General features: G+C 41.2%; 3 protein-coding genes across 3 annotated transcripts in view; 1 reads left to right on the top strand and 2 right to left on the bottom strand.

Annotated features, from left to right (window-relative positions):
* Positions 1 to 17,443, top strand: part of Samd3 (sterile alpha motif domain containing 3) — a 47,467-nt gene extending 30,024 nt beyond the window's left edge. Inside the window, exon 8 of the mRNA NM_001172116.2 lies at positions 15,163 to 17,443. Coding sequence (NP_001165587.1) covers positions 15,163 to 15,174 — 12 coding nt within the window. The 3' untranslated portion in view covers positions 15,175 to 17,443. The remainder of the gene's footprint in view (positions 1 to 15,162) is intronic.
* On the bottom strand, positions 9,992 to 10,727 carry Tpt1l3 (tumor protein, translationally-controlled 1 like 3). Its single transcript, XM_039099022.2, has one exon. The coding sequence runs from the start codon at positions 10,725 to 10,727 to the stop codon at positions 10,209 to 10,211; it is 519 nt and encodes a 172-aa protein (XP_038954950.1). The 3' UTR covers positions 9,992 to 10,208.
* Rbs10l2 (ribosomal protein S10 like 2) overlaps positions 10,059 to 23,448 on the bottom strand; it is a 159,912-nt gene continuing 146,522 nt past the window's right edge. The window contains exon 2 of the mRNA XM_039095520.2: positions 10,059 to 10,852. The gene's annotated coding sequence lies outside the window, so the exon portion shown is untranslated. The remainder of the gene's footprint in view (positions 10,853 to 23,448) is intronic.

Genomic DNA, 23,448 nt, shown 5'->3' with positions numbered 1-23,448 from the left:
TGTTTTTAAACTACTCAGAGCCCAGATGTCCTCAGAAAAATATTTTCCTGTTTAAATTACTAATTGCTAACTATAATAAAAGATTGCTGTACAAATCTTAGGAACGCTGTACAAATTACTAAATATAGACATTGAATTTCTTGCCTTCTTAATTACATTTTCACTTTAATCTACAGGAATATTATAAATCCTGATTCTTTATACATTTATATTTTAAAATGTGCATGATGTAAGCATTCTATTTTTTCATCTGGTATATTTGTTTATTATTAATAGAGTAAACTCTGTGATCGGGTCAGTTTCCACAGTATTTTTCTAAGAACTCCAGTTCGTGGACATATGCTTACCATGTTTGTAAAACATGCATTCCAGCATCATGCACCATGTAAAGTTTCAGACAGAGGTTTATTGATTAAATATTTTATTAAAACTGTAAATGAGGCTTTCATGTGCTGTCAGTTAAGATACTACTAATTATAGGTCTCTTTAACAAAATGACAAGACCACTAAAGGGTACCCTGAATTTAGTAAGGAAGATTTTTTAGAAATTTTACTTGTACAATTCCAGATACATGCTTAAACCACAGTGTCTGTGAAAGCACAAACTTGTAAGCACACACGTGGGAGGCTCAGGCAGGAGGGCAGAGAGTTCAAGCTTAGTCTAAGCTATAGATTGAGACATTGGCTTTTGAAAAAGGAGAGAAAATGAATTAAAATCATGATAAGATAGTTTTACATTTTTAAGAATGTTGCACATGTTCTTAAAATGTCACTCTAGAAAAGAACAATATTACATTATTGCTGTGTAACAGTACTCCTGGGGAGATTTCACCCCAGACAAGACATTGGTGACAGACTAAGTGCAGATACTATCAATGTCTAACTCGGTGAGCCAAGGAGTGTTATTGGGGCTACTTACAGGAGCAGAAATGGCTCAGCGTGGGTGACAACTCACCAAAGCCGGGGGTCTAAAGCTTATTGCACAATTTGTAAGCAGCTCATTGGGGTTGGATGGTGTTCTTTTTCGGTGGCTTGGATGGTCTGAGCCCCCTCTTTGTAGTTTAGTTCACCTGAGAGCCTTGTTAGCATGTCAGATGATCTCTGCTTCTCCCAGGTAGGTAAGCATATCTGGGCATTCTCTGGGCCATCTTTACCCTTGAGCCTAGTGAATCTGACCAGTTTCAGGGACTTCCTAAACTACTATGAATTGTATACTTCCTATCTCAGAGAGCTTCCTTGCAATATAGGATGTTTCACCTCTCCTTAGGACATCCTGCTATTTCCCTTCCCTATAAACATTCTGTTTTAAATATTTCACCTCCACTTTAACGTTGTATATGTTAAGTTTTTCTCTAAAATGGAAGGTTTTAACCTCAAGGGAACTGATGATAAGAATTGTGCATAAATTGATTTCCTCCCTCAAAAATCAGATTTTTGCTACACTGAAAGTGAAGTTCCTTTCTAAGTAAATTAAAAATAAGTTAATTCAGTTCCATACCCCCACTTTTCCTGTGGTTCATATCACATTGAAACACTTTGGAACTGATAAAGTTGAATAAATAGCAATTGTCCCCTGAGTTGAAACTTCATGTCTCCTGCAGTCAGAGGCCACCTTGAGAGGCACGAATCCCAATTGATGTGTTCCTTTAGTTAATATAACACCTCTGAGTTCTCTTTGTACATTGTCTCTTGTCAAAACACCTTAGAATTATTTGGAACTACAGTGTGTGTGTGTGTGTGTGTGTGTGTGTGTGTGTGTGTGTGTGTGTGTGTGTGTTTGTATGTCTGTGTGTCTGTGTGTCTGTGTCTGTATCTTCTCTTCTAGACTCTCAGTGGCGTCTACATTATGGGATGGATACCTCTAAGGCCTACACAGAGGCATTGATTTAAACAGAACAGGGAATTGAATTTTTCAGGACTGGGCTTTATTTTGTAATTAAACAGAGATATTTACTTTCCTGCTGTCTAAACTAAAACAGAAATTGGTTATATCTGAGTAACGACAGTTTTCCCGGGAAGGAAATCTCATTGAAAGTATTTACGTACTTTTCAAATGGAGCTGTAAATTACTGTTTCCTTAAAGTCTGGTGCCTCTCTGTACCAGATTTTGTCTTCTATAAAGTCATAAGCTTTTAAGGAATGAAGCACAGAACCCATGTATTTCTATATATTTTCCAGCTCCCGCAGTGATAAAAAATGAATAAACATGATTGTGGAAGTTGGCAGACCCTCAATACACTGGATTTATGTCATGGATTTTAGTACCTCATACTGATTGTCTAAATTACTTTCAATCACCACTTTGACCTTCTGATAGCTCTCTTAAGGTTTGAACATCAAAGGTGTTTGGTCTTAGATATTGTTGGGTAATTCTCATATTTTAAAAGTTTCTTGGCTGGTACAATATGTCCACACTATAGAAAAATAAATAAATCTCATATGCTGTAGAGATGCAAAACGTTAGAGCAGGCGAGAAGCAGGAAGCTACCCACACATTCTAAGGCAGAGAAGAGGGATTGGTCCCTTGAAGGAAGGGATTCAGGAGGCGAGGAGGTTGATTTGATTTGATTGGTTTTCTGCAGTTACTTCTTTCTTTGGTGATAGGGCACAAGAATGGATGGCGTCTCAAGCAATGAATGTGGGGTTCTTAGTCCTATCACATAAACTTCCATAATCCATAATCACTTGTGTGACTCTCGACAGAACCTCTTGTTCCTTGCCTTCTATGCTCTCATAGTTTGGCTCTGCGCAAACTATGCTGTTTAGCTATAGTGCTCAAAGCAAGAGCAGTACTGGTACCCTACCTGTGCATCTGGGGACTTGAGTGCCTCTGACGGTCCACTAAGAACATGCGCACCATAGTTCACTGTGCCAGGATTCTAAGCTCCATCTCCAGACCACTCCCTCAAGAAGCTGAGTGTTTTGCTGTCTTTAAAAATGTCTTTCCAACCTCCAGACCTCGTGTTGCTGCTTGTCTGGTCTTGTATCAGTACAGCAGTCACACCACCACTTACTAAGCATTTGACTCTTGGTGTCAAAAGAAATAAGGGAAAACAAGGGAAAGACTGAGAATAGGGAAGCGGTAGCCTGCCGTGAGGCTTGAAATGTGCCCAGATAATCCAGAACCAGATGATTATTTATAGTTCCATTATCTATGTTTCCTTCCCTTTTTAAATTAATTGATTATGAGTGTTCATGTAGATGTATGTGCTCGTGTACATGCCACGGTGCTTGTGTGGAGGTCAGAGAAGACCTTTGTGGACTCAGGTCTCTCTTTCCATCTTCATGACAGCTATAGGGAGTAGACCGAGGCCACTAGGCTTGTACAGTACACACTTCTGACCAATGACCCATCTCACCAGCTTGCTTACTCTTCTATTTAAATCTGTTTAGTTTCCTTTTCTCAATTGTATTTTACTGTATATTTCTTAGTGAATGTGCTGGTCACTCTTCTGTCAACTTGACACACACACACTAGAGTCATCTGAAAGGAGGGAGGCTCAATTGAGAAAATGCCTCCATAAGTTCCATATGTAGGGCATTTTCTTCATTAGTGATTGATGGAGGAGGAGGGCCCAGCCCATTGTGGATGATGCCATCCCTGGGTTCTATAAGAAAGTAGGCTGAGCAAACCACTAAGCAGCATCCCTCTGTGACCTCTGCATCAGCGCCTGCCTCCAGGTTCCTGCTCTGTTTGAAGTCCTGTCCTGAATTCCTTCGGTGATGAAGCCAAATTAACCCCTTTCCCCCAGCTTGCTTTTGATCATAGCGTTTCATCTCAGCGATAGAGACCCTGACTAAGAAGGCGAGTTCATATAAATGTGTAGAATCTCAAACCAGATGCTTTAACTTCGGTGACCGAATGTTGCTGGCATTTTCTCCTCCTCTGTTGTTCTCTTGGTCTCCTGTCATCCCACCCTGCATTTGTTACTTAATAGTTGTTACTGAACGCTTGTCAGCCATGCTTAGTGTAAAGCCAGTGTCTATTACCGGTGGGTGGTGACTTACTTCAGAATAAGGGGAAAAAGGACTCCTCTCCTTATCATCTGGTTCCAGGATGACTTGGTAGCATGTGGCTTCTCATAGATCTAGACTAGGACAGAGGTGCTGTATAGATGTGGAGCACTGGGACAGAAGAAGCTTGTAAGCCCTGGCTAGCCGGAAGAACACCAATACCAACACTCTCTTGCTCCTGTACAGGCTGCTGAGACAGTGTGGAGAGGGCTGGAGGGATGAGCCCTGTTGTGTCTCTGTTGTCTGGCAAAGGGATAGATAGTGGTACCTGGTGCACCCAGGGACACTTGATCTTGGAGACCACACAATCTTTATTCGTTTTTAGGATCACTTGGAGAGCCTCTGGGCCTCTTTTAAACACCCCAACAAAGCCACTGGGATATACACACACTTTTAAAGAAAAGATTTGCTCATTTTATCTTCCTATTTTATTTTTGAGACAAGATCTTACTATATATCCTTGGATGTCCTGGAATTTGCTATGCAGACTAGGCTGGCCTTGAATTCATAGAGAATCTGCCTGCCTTTGCCTCTCGAGTTCTGAAATTAAAGGTGTGCACCCCTCTCCCAGCTTTATTATTTTTTTTTATTTTTTTTTATTAACTTGAGTATTTCTTATATACATTTCAAGTGTTATTCCCTTTCCCGGTTTCCGGGCAAACATCCCCCTCCCCCCTCCCCTTCCTTATGGGTGTTCCCCTCCCAACCCTCCCCCCATGGCCGCCCTACCCCCATAGTCTAGTTCACTGGGGGTTCAGTCTTAGCAGGACCCAGGGCTTCCCCTTCCACTGGTGCTCTTACTAGGATATTCATTGCTACCTATGGGGTCAGAGTCCAGGGTCAGTCCATGTATAGTCTTTAGGTAGTGGCTTAGTCCCTGGAGGCTCTGGTTGCTTGGCATTGTTGTACATATGGGGTCTCGAGCCCCTTCAAGCTCTTCCAGTTCTTTCTCTGATTCCTTCAACGGGGGTCCTATTCTCAGTTCAGTGGTTTGCTGCTGGCATTCGCCTCTGTATTTGCTGTATTCTGGCTGTGTCTCTCAGGAGCAATCTACATCCGGCTCCTGTCGGTCTGCACTTCTTTGCTTCATCCATCTTGTCTAATTGGGTGGCTGTATATGTATGGGCCACATGTGGGGCAGGCTCTGAATTGGTGTTCCTTCAGTCTCTGTTTTAATCTTTGCCTCTCCCTTCCCTGCCAAGGGTATTCTTTTTCCTCATTTAAAGAAGGAGTGAAGCATTCACATTTTGATCATCTGTCTTGAGTTTCGTTTGTTCTAGGGATCTAGGGTAGGTAATTCAAGCATTTGGGCTAATAGCCACTTATCAATGAGTGCATACCATGTATGTATTTCTGTGATTGGGTTAGCTCACTCAGGATGATATTTTCCAGTTCCAACCATTTGCCTACGAATTTCATAAACTCGTTGTTTTTGATAGCTGAGTAATATTCCATTGTGTAGATGTACCACATTTTCTGTATCCATTCCTCTGTTGAAGGGCATCTGGGTTCTTTCCAGTTTCTGGCTATTATAAATAAGGCTGCGATGAACATAGTGGAGCACGTGTCTCTTTTATATGTTGAGGCATCTTTTGGGTATATGCCCAAGAGAGGTATAGCTGGATCCTCAGGCAGTTCAATGTCCAATTTTCTGAGGAACCTCCAGAATGATTTCCAGAATGGTTTTACCAGTCTGCAATCCCACCAACAATGGAGGAGTGTTCCTCTTTCTCCACATCCTCGCCAGCATCTGCTGTCACCTGAGTTTTTGATCTTAGCCATTCTCACTGGTGTGAGGTGAAATCTCAGGGTTGTTTTGATTTGCATTTCCCTTATGACTAAAGATGTTGAACATTTCTTTAGGTGTTTCTCAGCCATTCGGCATTCCTCAGCTGTGGATTCTTTGTTTAGCTCTGAACCCCATTTTTTAATAGGGTTATTTGTCTCCCTGCGGTCTAACTTCTTGAGTTCTTTGTATATTTTGGATATAAGGCCTCTATCTGTTGTAGGATTGGTAAAGATCTTTTCCCAATCTGTTGGTTGCCGTTTTGTCCTAACCACAGTGTCCTTTGCCTTACAGAAGCTTTGCAGTTTTATGAGATCCCATTTGTCGATTCTTGATCTTAGAGCATAAGCCACTGGTGTTTTGTTCAGGAAATTTTTTCCAGTGCCCATGTGTTCCAGATGCTTCCCTAGTTTTTCTTCTATTAGTTTGAGTGTGTCTGGTTTGATGTGGAGGTCCTTGATCCACTTGGACTTAAGCTTTGTACAGGGTGATAAGCATGGATCGATCTGCATTCTTCTACATGTTGCCCTCCAGTTGAACCAGCACCATTTGCTGAAAATGCTATCTTTTTTCCATTGGATGGTTTTGGCTCCTTTGTCAAAAATCAAGTGACCATAGGTGTGTGGGTACATTTCTGGGTCTTCAATTCTATTCCATTGGTCTATCTGTCTGTCTCTGTACCAATACCATGCAGTTTTTATCACTATTGCTCTGTAATACTGCTTGAGTTCAGGGATAGTGATTCCCCCTGAAGTCCTTTTATTGTTGAGGATAGCTTTAGCTATCCTGGGTTTTTTGTTATTCCAGATGAATTTGCAAATTGTTCTGTCTAACTCTTTGAAGAATTGGATTGGTATTTTGATGGGGATTGCATTGAATCTGTAGATTGCTTTTGGTAAAATGGCCATTTTTACTATATTAATCCTGCCAATCCATGAGCATGGGAGATCTTTCCATCTTCTGAGGTCTTCTTCAATTTCTTTCCTCAGTGTCTTGAAGTTCTTATTGTACAGATCTTTTACTTGCTTGGTTAAAGTCACACCGAGGTACTTTATATTATTTGGGTCTATTATGAAGGGTGTCGTTTCCCTAATTTCTTTCTCGGCTTGTTTCTCTTTTGTATAGAGGAAGGCAACTGATTTATTTGAGTTAATTTTATACCCAGCCACTTTGCTGAAGTTGTTTATCAGCTTTAGTAGTTCTCTGGTGGAACTTTTGGGATCACTTAAATATACTATCCTGTCATCTGCAAATAGTGATATTTTGACCTCTTCTTTTCCGATCTGTATCCCCTTGATCTCCTTTTGTTATCTGATTGCTCTGGCTAGAACTTCAAGAACAATATTGAATAAGTAGGGAGAGAGTGGGCAGCCTTGTCTAGTCCCTGATTTTAGTGGGATTGCTTCAAGTTTCTCTCCATTTAGTTTAATGTTAGCAACTGGTTTGCTGTATATGGCTTTTACTATGTTTAGGTATGGGCCTTGAATTCCTATTCTTTCCAGGACTTTTATCATGAAGGGGTGTTGAATTTTGTCAAATGCTTTCTCAGCATCTAATGAAATGATCATGTGGTTCTGTTCTTTCAGATTGTTTATATAATGGATCACGTTGATGGTTTTCCGTATATTAAACCATCCCTGCATGCCTGGGATGAAGCCTACTTGATCATGGTGGATGATTGTTTTGATGTGCTCTTGAATTCGGTTTGCCAGAATTTTATTGAGTATTTTTGCGTCGATATTCATAAAGGAAATTGGTCTGAAGTTCTCTTTCTTTGTTGTGTCTTTGTGTGGTTTAGGTATAAGAGTAATTGTGGCTTCGTAGAAGGAATTCGGTAGGGCTCCATCTGTTTCAATTTTGTGGAATAGTTTGGATAATATTGGTATGAGGTCTTCTATGAAGGTTTGATAGAATTCTGCACTAAACCCGTCTGGACCTGGGCTCTTTTTGGTTGGGAGACCTTTAATGACTGCTTCTATTTCCTTAGGAGTTATGGGGTTGTTTAACTGGTTTATCTGTTCCTGATTTAACTTCGATACCTGGTATCTGTCTAGGAAATTGTCCATTTCCTGAAGATTTTCAAGTTTTGTTGAATATAGGTTTTTATAGTAAGATCTGATGATTTTTTGAATTTCCTCTGCATCTGTAGTTATGTCTCCCTTTTCATTTCTGATTTTGTTAATTTGGACGCACTCTCTGTGTCCTCTTGTTAGTCTGGCTAAGGGTTTATCTATCTTGTTGATTTTCTCAACGAACCAACTTTTGGTTCTGTTGATTCTTTCTATGGTCCTTTTTGTTTCTACTTGGTTGATTTCAGCTCTGAGTTTGATTATTTCCTGCCTTCTACTCCTCCTGGGTGTATTTGCTTCTTTTTGTTCTAGAGCTCTTGGGTGTACTGTCAAGCTGCTGACATATGCTCTTTCCTGTTTCTTTCTGCAGGCACTCAGCGCTATGAGTTTTCCTCTTAGCACAGCTTTCATTGTGTCCCATAAGTTTGGGTATGTTGTACCTTCATTTTCATTAAATTCTAAAAAGTTTTTAATTTCTTTCTTTATTTCTTCCTTGACCAGGTTATCATTGAGTAGAGCATTGTTCAATTTCCACGTATATGTGGGCATTCTTCCCTTATTGTTATTGAAGAACAGTTTTAGGCCGTGGTGGTCCGATAGCACACATGGGATTATTTCTATCTTTCTGTACCTGTTGAGGCCCATTTTTTGACCAATTATATGGTCAATTTTGGAGAAAGTACCATGAGGAGCTGAGAAGAAGGTATATCCTTTTGCTTTAGGATAGAATGTTCTATAAATATCCGTTAAGTCCATTTAGCTCATGACTTCTCTTAGTCTGTCGACATCACTGTTTAATTTCTGTTTCCATGATCTGTCCATTGATGAGAGTGGGGTGTTGAAATCTCCCACTATTATTGTGTGAGGTGCAATGTGTGTTTTGAGCTTTAGTAAGGTTTCTTTTACGTATGTAGGTGCCCTTGTATTTGGGGCATAGATATTTAGGATTGAGAGTTCATCTTGGTGGATTTTTCCTTTGATGAATATGAAGTGTCCTTCCTTATCTTTTTTGATGACTTTTAGTTGGAAATTGATTTTATTTGATATTAGAATGGCTACTCCAGCTTGCTTCTTCTGACCATTTGCTTGGAAAGTTGTTTTCCAGCCTTTCACTCTGAGGTAGTGTCTGTCTTTGTCTCTGAGGTGTGTTTCCTGTAGGCAGCAGAATGCAGGGTCCTCGTTGCGTATCCAGTTTGTTAATCTATGTCTTTTTATTGGGGAGTTGAGGCCATTGATATTGAGAGATATTAAGGAATAGTGATTATTGCTTCCCGTTATATTCATATTTGGATGTGAGGTTATGTTTGTGTGCTTTCATTCTCTTTGTTTTGTTGCCAAGACGATTAGTTTCTTGCTTCTTCTAGGGTATAGCTTGCCTCCTTATGTTGGGCTTTACCATTTATTATCCTTTGTAGTGCTGAATTTGTAGAAAGATATTGTGTAAATTTGGTTTTGTCATGGAATATCTTGGTTTCTCCATCAATGTTAATTGAGAGTTTTGCTGGATACAGTAACCTGGGCTGGCATTTGTGTTCTCTTAGGGTCTGTATGACATCAGTCCAGGATCTTCTGGCCTTCATAGTTTCTGGCGAGAAGTCTGGTGTGATTCTGATAGGTCTCCCTTTATATGTTACTTGACCTTTTTCCCTTACTGCTTTTAATATTCTTTCTTTATTTTGTGCGTTTGGTGTTTTGACAATTATGTGACGGGAGGTGTTTCTTTTCTGGTCCAATCTATTTGGAGTTCTGTAGGCTTCTTGTATGTCTATGGGTATCTCTTTTTTTAGGTTAGGGAAGTTTTCTTCTATGATTTTGTTGAAGATATTTACTGGTCCTTTGAGCTGGGAGTCTTCACTCTCTTCTATACCTATTATCCTTAGGTTTGATCTTCTCATTGAGTCCTGGATTTCCTGTATGTTTTGGACCAGTAGCTTTTTCCGCTTTACATTATCTTTGACAGTTGAGTCAATGATTTCTATGGAATCTTCTGCTCCTGAGATTCTCTCTTCCATCTCTTGTATTCTGTTGGTGAAGCTTGTATCTACAGCTCCTTGTCTCTTCTTTTGGTTTTCTATATCCAGGGTTGTTTCCATGTGTTCTTTCTTGATTGCTTCTATTTCCATTTTTTTTTTATTTAAATGCACTTTATTTTTAGACAACCCACATGACATGTTTTTTTTTTTTCTTAAAAAAAAAAAAAAAAACAATGCCTCCACTCCAAATAAATCACGGTCAAAATAAAAGGTCAAGATGATATCAGTCCCATTTGTCCTAAGTCCTGGTGTTTTATGGATGGTAAGCAGCAGCCAATTATGGTGACAGGCGATAGATCCAATTTGTTAACATTTTTCCATCTCTAAGCCATCCTTAAAGAAAATCATGAATGGAGTCACACCATCTTCACGGTAGTCCAGGAGAGCAACCATGCCATCTGGATTCATGTTTTCACCAATAAAAAACTGGTAGTTATTGAAATTAGCAAGGATGTGCTTAATTTGATCTGCAGCTCCAGTCATACAAGGCTTTACCCTTTCTGGTTTCTGTTCTTCAAGTTTGCCCTTGAGTGATTTCATGTAGTCTTTGATATACTTTTTGTAGGCCTCTTTTGTGAAGCTGGTTTCTTGTAAGTGATGGTTCATGACAATGTCAACACCGGTGACTACTGTGCTTTTGGTACCTTCGCCCTCCGGACCTTCAGCGGAAGCATTTCCACCAATGAGTGAATCATCGATGGCACCCTCTGTTCTACTGACCATCTTGCCCTCCACCTCCAGGCACAGCCCGTCCGCGATCTCCCGGATCTTGTAGATGTCGGAGAACAGCTCGTCATGGCTGATGAGGTCCCGGTAGATGATCATGGTGACGGCTGGGGACAGTGGCGCTAGCCTGACATCGCGGAGCGAGCGCGGTGCAGCCGGAGCGGCGCTCGGGGGGGAGGGGGGAGCGGGCAGAAAAGCTCTATTTCCATTTTTAATTCATTCAACTGTTTGATTGTGTTTTCCTGGAATTCTTTCAGGGATTTTTGTGTCTCCTCTCTATGGGCTTCTACTTGTTTATTTATGTTTTCCTGGAATTCTTTCAGGGATTTTTGTGTCTCCTCTCTATGGGCTTCTACTTGTTTATTTATGTTTTCCTGGAATTCTTTCAGGGATTTTTGTGTCTCCTCTCTATGGGCTTCTACTTGTTTATTTATGTTTTCCTGGAATTCTTTCAGGCATTTTTGCGATTCCTCTCTGTAGGCTTCTACTTGTTCTCTAAGGGAGTTCTTCACGTCTTTTTTGAAGTCCTCCAGCATCATGATCAAAAATGATTTTGAAACTAGATCTTGCTTTTCTGGTGTGTTTGGATATTCCATGTTTGTTTTGATGGGAGAATTGGGCTCCGATGGTGGCATGTAGTCTTGGTTTCTGTTGCTTGGGTTCCTGCGCTTGCCTCTTGCCATCAGATTATCTCTAGTGTTACTTTGTTCTGCTATTTCTGACAGTGGCTAGACTGTCCCTATAAGCCTGTGTGTCAGGAGTGCTGTAGACCTGTTTTACTGTTTTCTTTCAGCCAGTTATGGGGACAGAGTGTTCTGCTTTCGTGCGTGTAGTTTTTCCTCTGTACAGGTCTTCAGCTGTTCCTGTGGGCCTGTGTCTTGAGTTCACCAGGCAGGTCACTTGCAGCATACAAGTTGGTCTTACCTGTGGTCCCGAGGCTCAAGTTCGCTAGTTGGGTGCTGCCCACGGGCTCTCTGCAGAGGCAGCAACCAGGAAGACCTGTGCCGCCGTTTCCGGGAGCTTCAGTGCACCAGGGTTCCAGATGGTCTTTGGCTTTTTCCTCTGGCGTCCGAGATGTGTGTGCAGAGAGCAGTCTCTTCTGGTTTCCCAGGCGTGTCCGCCTCTCTGAAGGTTTAGCTCTCCCTCCCATGGGATTTGGGTGCAGAGAACTGTTTATCCGGTCTGTTTCCTTCAGGTTCCGGCGGTGTCTCAGGCAGGGGTCCTGCCACTCCTGGGCCCTCCCCCACGGGAGCCCAGAGGCCTTATACAGTTTCCTATTGGGTCAGGGATGTGGGCAGGGGTGAACAGTGTTGGTGTTCTCTTCCGCTCTGCAGCCTCAGGAGTGCCCACCTGACCAGGCGGTGAGGTCTCTCTCTCTCACCGGGTCTGGGAGCAGAGAGCTGCTGCGGGCCGGGATCCGCGGGTGTGGGACTTCCGGTAAACACAGAACGTGCCTGGTCCTAGAGGAATTCTGCTTCCGTGTGTCCCAAGCTCACCAGGTAGCTTTCTTGCAGCAGAAAAGTTGGTTTTACCTGTGGTCCCGAGGCTCAAGTTCGCTAGTGGGGTGCTGCCCACGGGCTCTCTGCAGCGGCAGCAACCAGGAAGACCTATGCCCAGCTTTATTATTTTTAATTATATATATTAAGTGTATGTGAGTGTCTGTGTGCGGGTATGACCATGTGCAAGTATCTGAATTCAATCCCAATCAAGAAAGAAAGAAAGGAAGAAAGGAAGAAAGGAAGAAAGGAAGAAAGGAGAAAGAAAGAAAGAAAGGAAGGAAGGAAGGAAGAAAGAGAAATGGTTGAATAATATTTTGATTATCACATTATTCTTTTTTTCTATTGCTTCTGAAAATTTAAAAAAAACCAAACTCCTTTTTAGCTAGCATAGTCTCCAGCCACCATCTGGTGGCTCTAATGGCAGAATCATGCCCAACCTGATCAGCACTGGGAACGCCAGGCTTCCATCTTGCTTCCCTGTGACTTTTCTGACTCTCCTGGAGTGGTGGAAACATTCCTGAGGGACTGGCTGGTCCTTCCGGTCTTTGACTTTGTTCTGTAGCCAGTGAGGGAGATCTGTGAGGAGCACTGCCGTGTACTAGAATAAAACTGCTTTAAAAGTGGAAAACAAAACATCTCCCTGCGTATAAACACATGCACTTTTCATTTCCCTTCCTAAGACATTCGTAAGAGACACTTCCTGGAGTCTGAAACATGGGAGAACCGAAGTAAACATTTGTCCCATCGGGATGTAAAATGCTCTGCCAACTATCGCGGTAGTTTATTGAGCGAGAGGACCGTGTTAAGTTATCGACACCGTATTTACCGTTCCTCTTTTCTTCCTGTTTATTTAGTATGTACACGCTTTCTGAGTATAAAGCTGGGAAGTGGTATTTCGTGCTACTCGGTTTGACCCAGAAATAAAGTAGCTTGCAAGTTGTGCCAAAGCCTGTCTGGGAATCCTTGCAGTGTCCCTGTGGCTGTTTCCTGTGGCAAGGCTGTTTGTTTCCTGCTGCAGCTGACACATGGTGATTGATTGCATAAGTACTCATTTTTATATCCTTCCCACAGATGTCCCTCTCTCGGTTCAAAACCAAACTAGACAGCATAAAATCAAGAAAAATGTTGACGGTTAACTGTATTCCAGATACAATACAATTATTCCCACCAGGCAGCTAATTTACCAATTCTGGGAAGTTTTACAAGTCAGCACTGGGCAAAGCTGATCGCTTGAGGCTCAGGCCTGCATGCTAAATCCGGTAGCTGATCAGAATGAAAAGGGAAAGCATCATTCCCAAATTCTACTTAGTGACCAGATCATTCAAAACAGGCGCAACTGGGATTTGGATTGAACAACCCCCCACCCCGAAGTTCCAACGAGGCACTCTCCAACAAAAATAGAGCATGAAACACGGAGGTAATTTCTAGCTTTCTAAAAAAGGTAAGAAGAAGCATATGAAATTGACATCAGTATCTTTTACTAAGCCAGTTGCGGCTGCCATATTACCTTTTCGATGTGCGATCATTATAAAAATTAATGATATAGTCTACATTCTGCTCTTGCGTTTGAAATCTAGTATTACCAGCATGGCCATCAAATGAGACAGGCATGTTTAAGCTCATCAGAAGCCACGAGTGCCTAGTGCCTATCATGTTGGGTCCCTCAAGTCTATTTAACCTTGGGGAAAAGGTAGAGGAGAAGAGGGTGACGCTCGATAGAGAAGCGTAGCAGCAGACATTTTTTACACAGTGCAGTAGAAGTAGAGTATACCTGAAGGAGAATGAAATTTTAAAAATATGATGTTTAAAGGGTTTTTTTTTTTTTGACCATGAAAAGATTGTTTTACTCCTTGAAAATATTCTCAACAGAGAACACTATCAGAAACAAAGCTCTTTGACCTTTCAGAAATCATTATGCAGACAGAGTGGAAATTACTGTGAAATTATGAGATTTCTTTTAGACAGCGCACGTATTCAAAGTTTAAGTATGATTTAAGAACAAATTACGAATTGTGCAAGTTCAAGTGTCTTTTCAAATGTTATAACCCATATGCAGGCTTCACTCGTCCTTATGAAGGAACTCTCCTACTACGGAAGCAAACTCCAGCTTTAGAAAAAACACACGGTGTCTTGAAAAGAGCATACCTTACTGGAAAGCTCTGAATTTGCCCTCTGTGATTGTTAGTCGGAAAAACAGAAGCACTTCCGCCTTTGTAGAGAAGCCAGGTCACGTTTCCTTCTCATTGCCAACTTCTGAAATAAAAATAGCACTACTTTTTAAAACTACTTCATGGAATCTGTCAGTATAGCACGAGGTCACATTATATAGACAGCACTGTAACGAGGTTTAATGTCTAAAACCGTGAACTTTACTACTCAAAGATGATACGCTGTATGTCAGCTGCATGACAGTGGTGTCCTTGATCTTATCAAGGTATTAATGTTCACACAATTGTCATTCTAAATTGTATGTATGTAGGTATTTTGTCTGCTTGATCATCCATGTACCGCATGCATGCCTGACCCTTGGAAACCAGAAGAGGTCATTGGTATCGATACCTTGGCTTCGAAGTTACTCAGGATTGTGAGCTGCCATATGGGTGCTCGGAATCGAATTTAGGTCCTCTGAGAGACCAGCTCTTGACCTTGAAGTCATCTCTCCTGCCCCAATTCTGTCCTTGAAGCTGGATCTCAGGTAGCTTGGTTTAGCTTTGAGTTCCCTGTGTAGCCAAAAGCTGAGCTTAAACTCTCATCCTCCTGCCTCTAGGTTCCAAGCGCTCGGGTGGCAGATGTGTGCCACCACGCTTGGCTTCTAACAAGACACTGTCTCTGCAGAATCATTCATTCAGATCGCAGAGTCTAAAATGAGAGTGTGTTTATTAAAACTCAACTTGAGTTTATTCACCTTCGAGAAAAAAGAAAAGGTTCAATTACATTTGTTTTTAACCATTCTGTATTTTCCCCTTTTCAAAAGTAGGCTCAATGGTCTGTTGCCATCTAATTTAGATACAGTCATCTTCTCATTTCTGTCCTAGCCATCGGCCTAGACTTCAGACAGCTGGCACTGAACCCTGAGGGGTTCAGTGAATCCCCAGGGGTTGTAGAGGCCACTCCACAAGTCCCAGTGCAGTAAAGGAAGATCCGCTCTGTCTGAATCTAGCAGTTCGCTTTCTCATTAATTCATGATGACTCCCTTGAGGCCACCGTCCTGGAGTGTCCTTTCCTGTCTCCCTGAGCAGGAGTGGTGTCTTTATCCCTCATACCGTCTTCCTCTCCCTTTCCATTTTCCTTGTGAGAGTACATCCCACGTATTCTTTATGAAAGACACCTCAGCTGCAGTTCTGTAAGAATCCAGTGGGGCTCATCCCTGAATTCCCTTGTCTAGTGTTCACTGCTAAGGAATGGGTTTAGGGAACAAGAGAAGCAGGTCTACACTAGCAGAAACATCCAGAAAATGTGGTCATCTTAGTGTTTGAGAAACCAAGACTGATGGAGGTCTTTGTCCTAAGGAGAGAGACCTGGACCAACCAATTTCTAAGTTCCTTTGAGCTCTGACAATGTCATTAAAAATACATCTAATGTCAGATAAATCTTTCAAAGGGGAAGAATATTGAGAACTTAAATTCTGATGCACTCATTTAGTAAGGAAATATACCCAATCTGGTACCTAAACCCTAACCATGGCTAGTCCCATTAGTCGATCCAATAGGAGCTGCCTAGATATTTCAGCATCATAATAGGTAAGGGATGTCATAATGGGTAAGTTCATCGTGCATAAATGTGAGTATCATTAACATCAAAATTTTATTATATTTAAATAGTAGCAAGCCATGCATATAACTCAAGTTTAGATTTCATTTTACTTAAGAAATACTTTCTATATATTTGAGAAGATATAAAATAATGTGCAGTGTGTGACAAGCACACAATATATGAGACAAAATGGGCACCAAGATTGGCATTTAGCTTACCACTAGATAGCTGCTGGTACTAGATAATTGCATGGACCTGAGTTTTCCTCCCCTCCCCCAAGCACTCGCCTTGCCAACATCACGGTGTTTGGAAGTAACCATGCCTTGGATTTTATGTTACCCTTTATCAGGTTTTTAAGACAGTGATTTCCATGTCATCTATGCATGGAATGAATTACTGTTTCATATGACTTATTTTTGAGATAGATAGGAAATCATGATATGATGGAATTGGATAACTTCCTTTTTTCCACTTGCTGTGATGTCTTTGGGATACAATCAGGTTGCTATTTCTTTCTTTCTCCACAGGTTGAGTAATCTAATGTGACAGGGAATCCCATTGTCTCTGGATGCTTGCCTACCCATCGTCCTCTGACTTGTGTCTGGTTTAGTTTTAGGACATATGCAGGAACTTTTGCCAAAGACTTTTGCACAGGGCAGGACTGCTGGTTTATAGATTGTGCAAATCTGCAACTTTGCAAGACAGGGTTACATTGTTTTCCTAAATGATTGTAGACATTTGACTTCCTGAGCAAGACTTATTAGATGCCTTTTATACTCAAACCTGAAAGTAAATTGTTTTATTAGTCCTGATTTTCATGGTAATTATTCATGAATTGGGTATTTCTTCATATATTTCTAAAAAGTTTACATGTACTTCTCCTTGAAATTCCTGTTCATAAAGGTCTGAAGGAGCTGAAGGGGCTTGCGACCCCATATGAACAACAATGCCAACCAACCAGAGCTTCCAGGGACTAAGCCACTACCCAAAGACTGACCCTGGGCTCCAACTGCATAGGTAGCAGTGAATAGCGTAGTAAGGGCACCAGGGGAAGGGGAAGCCCTTGGTCCTGCCAAGGATGGAACCCCAGTGTACGGGATTGTTGGGGAGGGTGGAAGGGGGAGTGAATGGGGAGGGGAACACCCATATAGAAGGGGAGGTGGGGTTAGGGGGCTGATGGACAGGAAACCAGGGAAGGGAATAACATTTGAACTGTAAACAAGAAATACCCAATTTAATAAAAATGGAAGAAATTCCTGTTCATGCCCTTGACATTTTTTGTCAGCTTATTAATTTGCAAAAATCATAAATACATATGTATTTTATGAGTATTTCACTTATATGAGCTTTATCAATTATATCCATTGTCAGTATCTCCTCTCAGTCTGTGTTTTTTCTTTTAAACATCTTTCTGCTTGTGTTACGACATAGTTGTCGTTTTAATGCAATTATGGTTATCAGTCTTCTCACTTTTGATTTAGTTCCTTCAGAAAACCTTTTTCCACCTTGAACTGATAAAAATATTCTTTAATTTCCTTTAATTAAAAAAAAAGTTTTGCCTTTAACATGAAAGTTCTTAGATCATAAAGGACTCTTTTTATTTTGTGAGCAAAATAATGCTGTGTGTTTGTGAGACAGCCCTTCTCCTCTCCCCGGGGACCCGTGGTGCACCTTTGCTGCTCCTAGTTCTGGTCTGAAAGTGTCTTGTACTCCGCTGCTCTGTCCAACAATAGCTGCATTCTTTGAGTGTGCATTGAGGAACATCTGGATACCTTCCACTCTTCTTATTACATTGTTATCATAATAATCTTATTATTGTTTTCCAGAGGAGCCTTATCCTTGAATTTTACAGTGTGTATGTGTGTGTGTGTATTTATATGTGTGTGAGTATGCGTGTTTGTGTGTGTGTCGTGTGGGGGGTGTGTGTTGTGTGTGTGTGTATGAGTGTGTGTATAGGTGTGTGTATATGTGTGTGAGTGTGTGTATGCCTTGTGTGTGTGTGTGTGGTGTGTGTGGTGTGTGTGAGTGTGTGTGTGTTTGTGTGTATATGTGTGGTGTGTGTGAGTGTGTGTGTTTGTGTGTGTGAGTGTGTGTATGTGTGGTGTGGGGGGATGTGTGTGTGGTGTGTGTGTGTGGTGTGTGTGTGGTGTGTGTGTGTATGTGGTATGTGTGTGAGTGTGTGTGTGAGAGTGTGTGTGGTGTATGTGTGTGTGGTGTGTGTGTGAGTGTGAGTATGTGAGTGTGTGTGTGGTATGTGTGTGTGAGTGTGTGTATGAGTGTGTGTGTGAGTGTGTGTGTGTGGTGTGTGAGTGTGTGTGGTATGTGTGTGTGAGTGTGTGTATGAGTGTGTGTGTGAGTGTGTGCGTGTTTTGTGTGAGTGTGTGTGTTTGTGTGCGTGTTTTGTGTGGTGTGTGTGGTGTGTGTAGGGGTGTGTGAGTGTGTGTGTGTGTGTGTGTGTGTGTGTGTGTGTGTGTACAAGCTGAAGGTCAGAAGACATCTCTCTTGAATTGGCTCTTTCTTGACACCTGCTAGGATCCAGAAGTTGCCATCAGTTTATCAGTCCTGTTCATCAGCTGAGCCATCACACTGGCCCACTCTTGGGCTTTATGTCTTTTGTGAGTTTTAGGATTTGATCATCAAGATACTAGCTGGTTGTGCTCTTGATAATTATATCTTTTTTTTAAAAAAAAATTATGTATGCATTTGTGTCTGCATGCACGTCAGTGCACATGCATGCAAGAATCCATAGAGCCAAAAGGAGGCACCCAGATCCTCTGCAGCTTGAGTTACAGGCAGTTTTGAGTTACGTGACACATGGGTTCTAGGAACAAACTCTGTCTTCTGAAATAGGAGTCAGTGCTTTTTAACTTCTCTCTACCACAGATAGTTTATGTATTAACGGGAATGTTGTCGAGTCTATATCGTTTTGGAAACAGATGACTTCTTAAAAGCTGACTCTAACTGTAAATAGCCAACCCCTACATCTATTTATAACTAATTTTCTTCATGCACGTCTTGAATGTCTTTTTATAGATTTATATTACGTTACATTACATTACAGTAAAGGCAATTTATTATTATTTTTGAAATAGTAAAAATATTTTCTAGCTGAGTGAGATGGCACATTACCTGTAACTGCATTACTTAACCACCTGGGTTAGGGGGACTGAGGGTTGGGGACCAGCCTGGGTTACATGGTAAAACTCTTTGATGGAGTTGGTTCTCTCTTCCATGGTGTGGACTCAGATTGTTGGCAGGTGCCTTAACCACTGAGCCATCTCTCTGGCACCTGTTTCTCGTTCCTGGTCTCAATAGATAGTCGAATGATATAGTATAATATATAACATTATATAATTTAGTATGTTTGATATGACTATGATTTTAAGGAGCATCATTTTTTAAAACTTCGTCATTCAAAAACAATGCTAGCTTGAGACCTTTTTGTTCAATAAATATAATTTTTTAATTTACCCTTTTACTTTGATGAATATTTTTCTGTAAATAATAAATGTATGTGTAACTATATGAAATGCTTTTCGACATTATTGGAAATGATTCTGTTTTTCACTCCAAACTGCCTCAGATACTGTGTAATATTTATGTATATTTGGACAGGCCAAGTAAATTATGGAGCTTTTAAAACATTACATTTCTCTCTTCTGTCTCAAACCTTTCCATAACAGTGGCTCCCAAACTGGGTTTTAGCAAGATAACATGTGAAATACTATGTGGAAATCAGTCACATTTCTCTTCAGGTTCCTAGTTCCTTTGCAATGTCAAACGGACAGTGCTTCCAGGGATAAGCCCAAGTTAGTGTCCCTGGTTCCTGGTATTTTGACCTAATTCTTCATTTTATTCTGAATTCTCCTCTCTCACACTGTTCTTTTATATTTGAGGATCACATCAGAGAGGCATTGTAGAATAGCTGAGCTCTCTCTCTCCTCTCTCTCTCTCTCTCTCTCTCTCTCAATTCTCAAGCAAACTTTACATAAATTGTGAGCATTCAGCTTCAAAGGTTAGGTAGAATTGAGCTCTAAAACCCTTCCTTTTCTTTGTGGAACAATTTTTATCTAATAAAATTGAGTAAAATGGGAGAAGCTTTATTCTAAGCCATTCTAAATTACATTTCTCTAGGAATTCACTTGATCTATGTCTGGCTGGTTCTACTGAGCTCACAGGCATAGAGGTAGACACGACGTCTCCCTAACATCTGTAACATTTGATGTCAGAGCCCACAAATTCTTTGGTCTTGTTCACTTACAGATGCCATCTGCCTACATCCTGGTGAGCTAGCCTGTTTGTTAGCTTCCGTTCAAATGTCCTTAACTGAGTTTCTCCAAAGGAAATTGATAGAAAGTTTTCTTTCTTTCTTTCTCAAAGCTGTCTTATAAGTTTTTACCAGTGGTGTGTGAGATATTCTCTAACTACTCCCAACCCATCAAGCATATAATGACCAGGAGTGATATAGTGGCATACATACAGATTTATAGGCACACATACATACCCACAAATAAAAACAAATACAATTTTTTAAAAAGAGCATAGATTAGAATTTCATTGTAAGTAACTATTTAATTTGTTTTCATAAGTGACTGCCCCTTAGTTAACCATGTTCAAGGCCAAGTGAAATTACATACATTTGGCAACACACAATTAGGTATACATCCAGAAGACGGACATGCAGCCTCTCCGAGAGCCGGGTTTTCACGAAGTTTTCAACTGCCCCGAAACATGAGAGCCACTGACACTTTGAAAATCTTTGACAGGAAGATTCTGTTTACCTAGACTCGGAGGTGGATGACACATTAACTGGTTCCAGTGAGCGTAGGTGAAAACAGACAGGGACTGGAGAGAAGTTGACAAGAGGATGAGTCAAACTTTGGAAATAAGAAGAAAGATGATTGGGGGCTGAACACCTCTCAAGGACATTCTTAAGATGGTTTTTTTTTCTCACATGAATAATTCCATTTTGCACTCACATAGACAGTTAAGACAGTATGCTCAGAACTCTTCCCAAGCAATATTTTTTTCTATTTCTTTCATAACATCAAATCATTTCTTAAAGTGTCTTAGTTAGTTAGGGTTTCTATTTCTATGATGAAAGACCATAGCCAAAAGCCATTTGGGGTGAGAGAGGGCTTATTTGGTGTACACTGTAATATCATAGTTCATCACCGGGAATATGGAACCTAGAGGCAGGAACTGAAGCAGAAACCATGGGCTGGCTTGCTCAGTTTGCTTTCTTAACACAGAACCAGCTTCCTAACGGGTGGCACTGCCCACAATGATCTGGGCTTTCCCACATATGTCATCAAGCAAGAAACTGCCCTCTGCAGCTTGCCTTATGGGCCAACCTGAGAGAGGTGTTTTCTCAACTGAGTCTCCCTCTTCTCAGATGAACTCAGTTTGGAACAAATTGAGAAAAATCAACGAGGGCATAAAGTGACCTTAGGGCTCTGCTGTTCTGTCATTTCTTGGAGTCGATGTGCTCCAGATATAGGAGCTGAGCCAGAGCACTGGCAATCAGGGATGGGACCCAGCAGTTCGCCCTGATCCTTCATCACCTCATAAACATTAGTGTTATCTCCATTAAAATTCTTTTAACACAAAGTTTAGCAATTAAAAAAATCACTTATTAGACTGTCTAAAATTTCAGGATATCACTGGGGTGTATGGCCATGACAAAAGACAAGTATGGAGTTAAGATTTAGGAGGAAGGAGAAAAAAATTAAACCCCTCAAGTTTCCAGAGGCCCTTTGAGGTGCTGTTCTCCTTTCTGAGAAGCAGCTTCAACAATTCTCTCTTAGTTACATTAAAGTGGTGCTGTGGTAGGAACCGGCTGTCTCAGTCCACCCAGAGATGAGGGAGGAGACGTTCTGGAGCCAAGGTGTTACGATTGGTCAGCAGAAACTTGCCAATGTGTGCAGCAAAGGAAAATGTTTTAAGGTGTGGAGAAAGGGCTCTCCCACCACTGGTGTCACCCACTGGGAGTTTGGTGTCTGTAAGCATCTGCATTAAGGATAGTAGTGGACCTAACTGGTGCAGAGTGAGAAGCATGGAAAGAGAGAGGTGAGAGAAAGCCTGTGAGCTAGGCTAAATCTCACCAGCATGGTGGATTCTATTTATACAGGGGTACATAAGCCGTTATGGATTTTTTTATGTCTCACTACCTTGACAGTCACTTAAATGACAAATGCATTCAGTGGCTAAGAAACACACCCATGCACACACAATAAGTCTGAAATGTTGGGAAGGCTATTATTAGTATTATTAGCATTTTTAGTATGCTGTGTTACAAATAAGTAAATAAATGTAGATGAAGAGAAAATTCTACCCTGTGGTAAATAGAGTGCCAACTAATAATACATTTGGAAAAGACAGATAAGCCAAATGCCCCTTGGCAGTAAAGACACCAACTTTTGCGTCAACGGGTATTCGATCTGGTCGATGAAGTTAAGTGAGCTGGCCAGGTGTGCTGGCACTCCTCGGTAATCCCTGCACTTGCAGGGGACAGGGGACAGGGGACAGGGGGCAGGGGGCAAGTTGGGACAGAGTCCCAAGTCATTCTGGGATGCATAGCCTCTCTAGCAAAACCTCCCGTCAAAAGTCCAACACATAACAGAAAGTCATTCTCAAATACAACACAGTTCAGACATGGAGAAGTGGAAAGAGCTGGTAGATTCCAGCTTAACCAACTGAGAAAAGTTATTATCTTTGAAGGAAGTGGCTGCCCATGCCTTTAATCCCAGCACTCAGGAGACAGAGGCTGTTGGATCTCTGTAAGTTCAAGGCCAGCCTGGTCTACAGACCTAGTTCTAGGACAGCCAGGAACATAAAGGAGCAAAGAAAACTTATACCAAAAAAAAAAAAAAAGACAGAAACAAAAACAAAAACAACAAACAAAAAAAAAAAGGAAAAAGAAAGGAAGGAAGGAAGGAAGGAAGGAAGGAAGGAAGGAAGGAAGAGAAAAGATAGTTATCTTTAACATAGGGACAAATTCCCATTTACTTTTCCTGATCCTTACTTCAAATGCAGAAGCTCTAGGGAAATATCACACAGAGAGAAAAGATACTTACTGATGAACCACTTTTCAAATCTGAATGAGCCAGAAAGTTAGATCCCCCAAACTTAAATGTCTTTGTACTTAGGAAAATTAAGGGGCAAAGGAGCATCCTGTCTATAGTTTGTTGTTAGTAGGACTCCATGAAGGGCATCCGTAAGTTCTATTTATTTAAACTTTAATATCAACTGGAAATTATATCAAAATAAAGGAGAAAATGGGCCCTGGGCCCAGGGAAGAGGCTGACTTGATCTTCCTCACATTTTCCTGCCTGTGTAGTAAGAGAGCCTTTCCTAACACTCAGCTCAGCTCCTCTCCTCAGCTCTTCAGCAAGAGCTGCCTGACCAGAGCACTGTACCCTGATGAGGATGAGTCTCAGCTTCAAATGCCTTAACTTTCAGACCTTGATCAACTTATGGTTTACTCAAATATCTAAGGACCCATGAGGCTCCATGGTCAACATTAAATGGTACAGTCTCAGAGACAGTGGGGACAAAATTAAGTCACA

The sequence above is a fragment of the Rattus norvegicus genome, chromosome 1 (assembly GCF_036323735.1).
Source record: "Rattus norvegicus strain BN/NHsdMcwi chromosome 1, GRCr8, whole genome shotgun sequence".
Lineage (NCBI taxonomy): Eukaryota > Metazoa > Chordata > Mammalia > Rodentia > Muridae > Rattus > Rattus norvegicus.
Note: the sequence above shows the minus strand (reverse complement) of the source record. Positions and strands in the feature narration are given on the sequence as shown.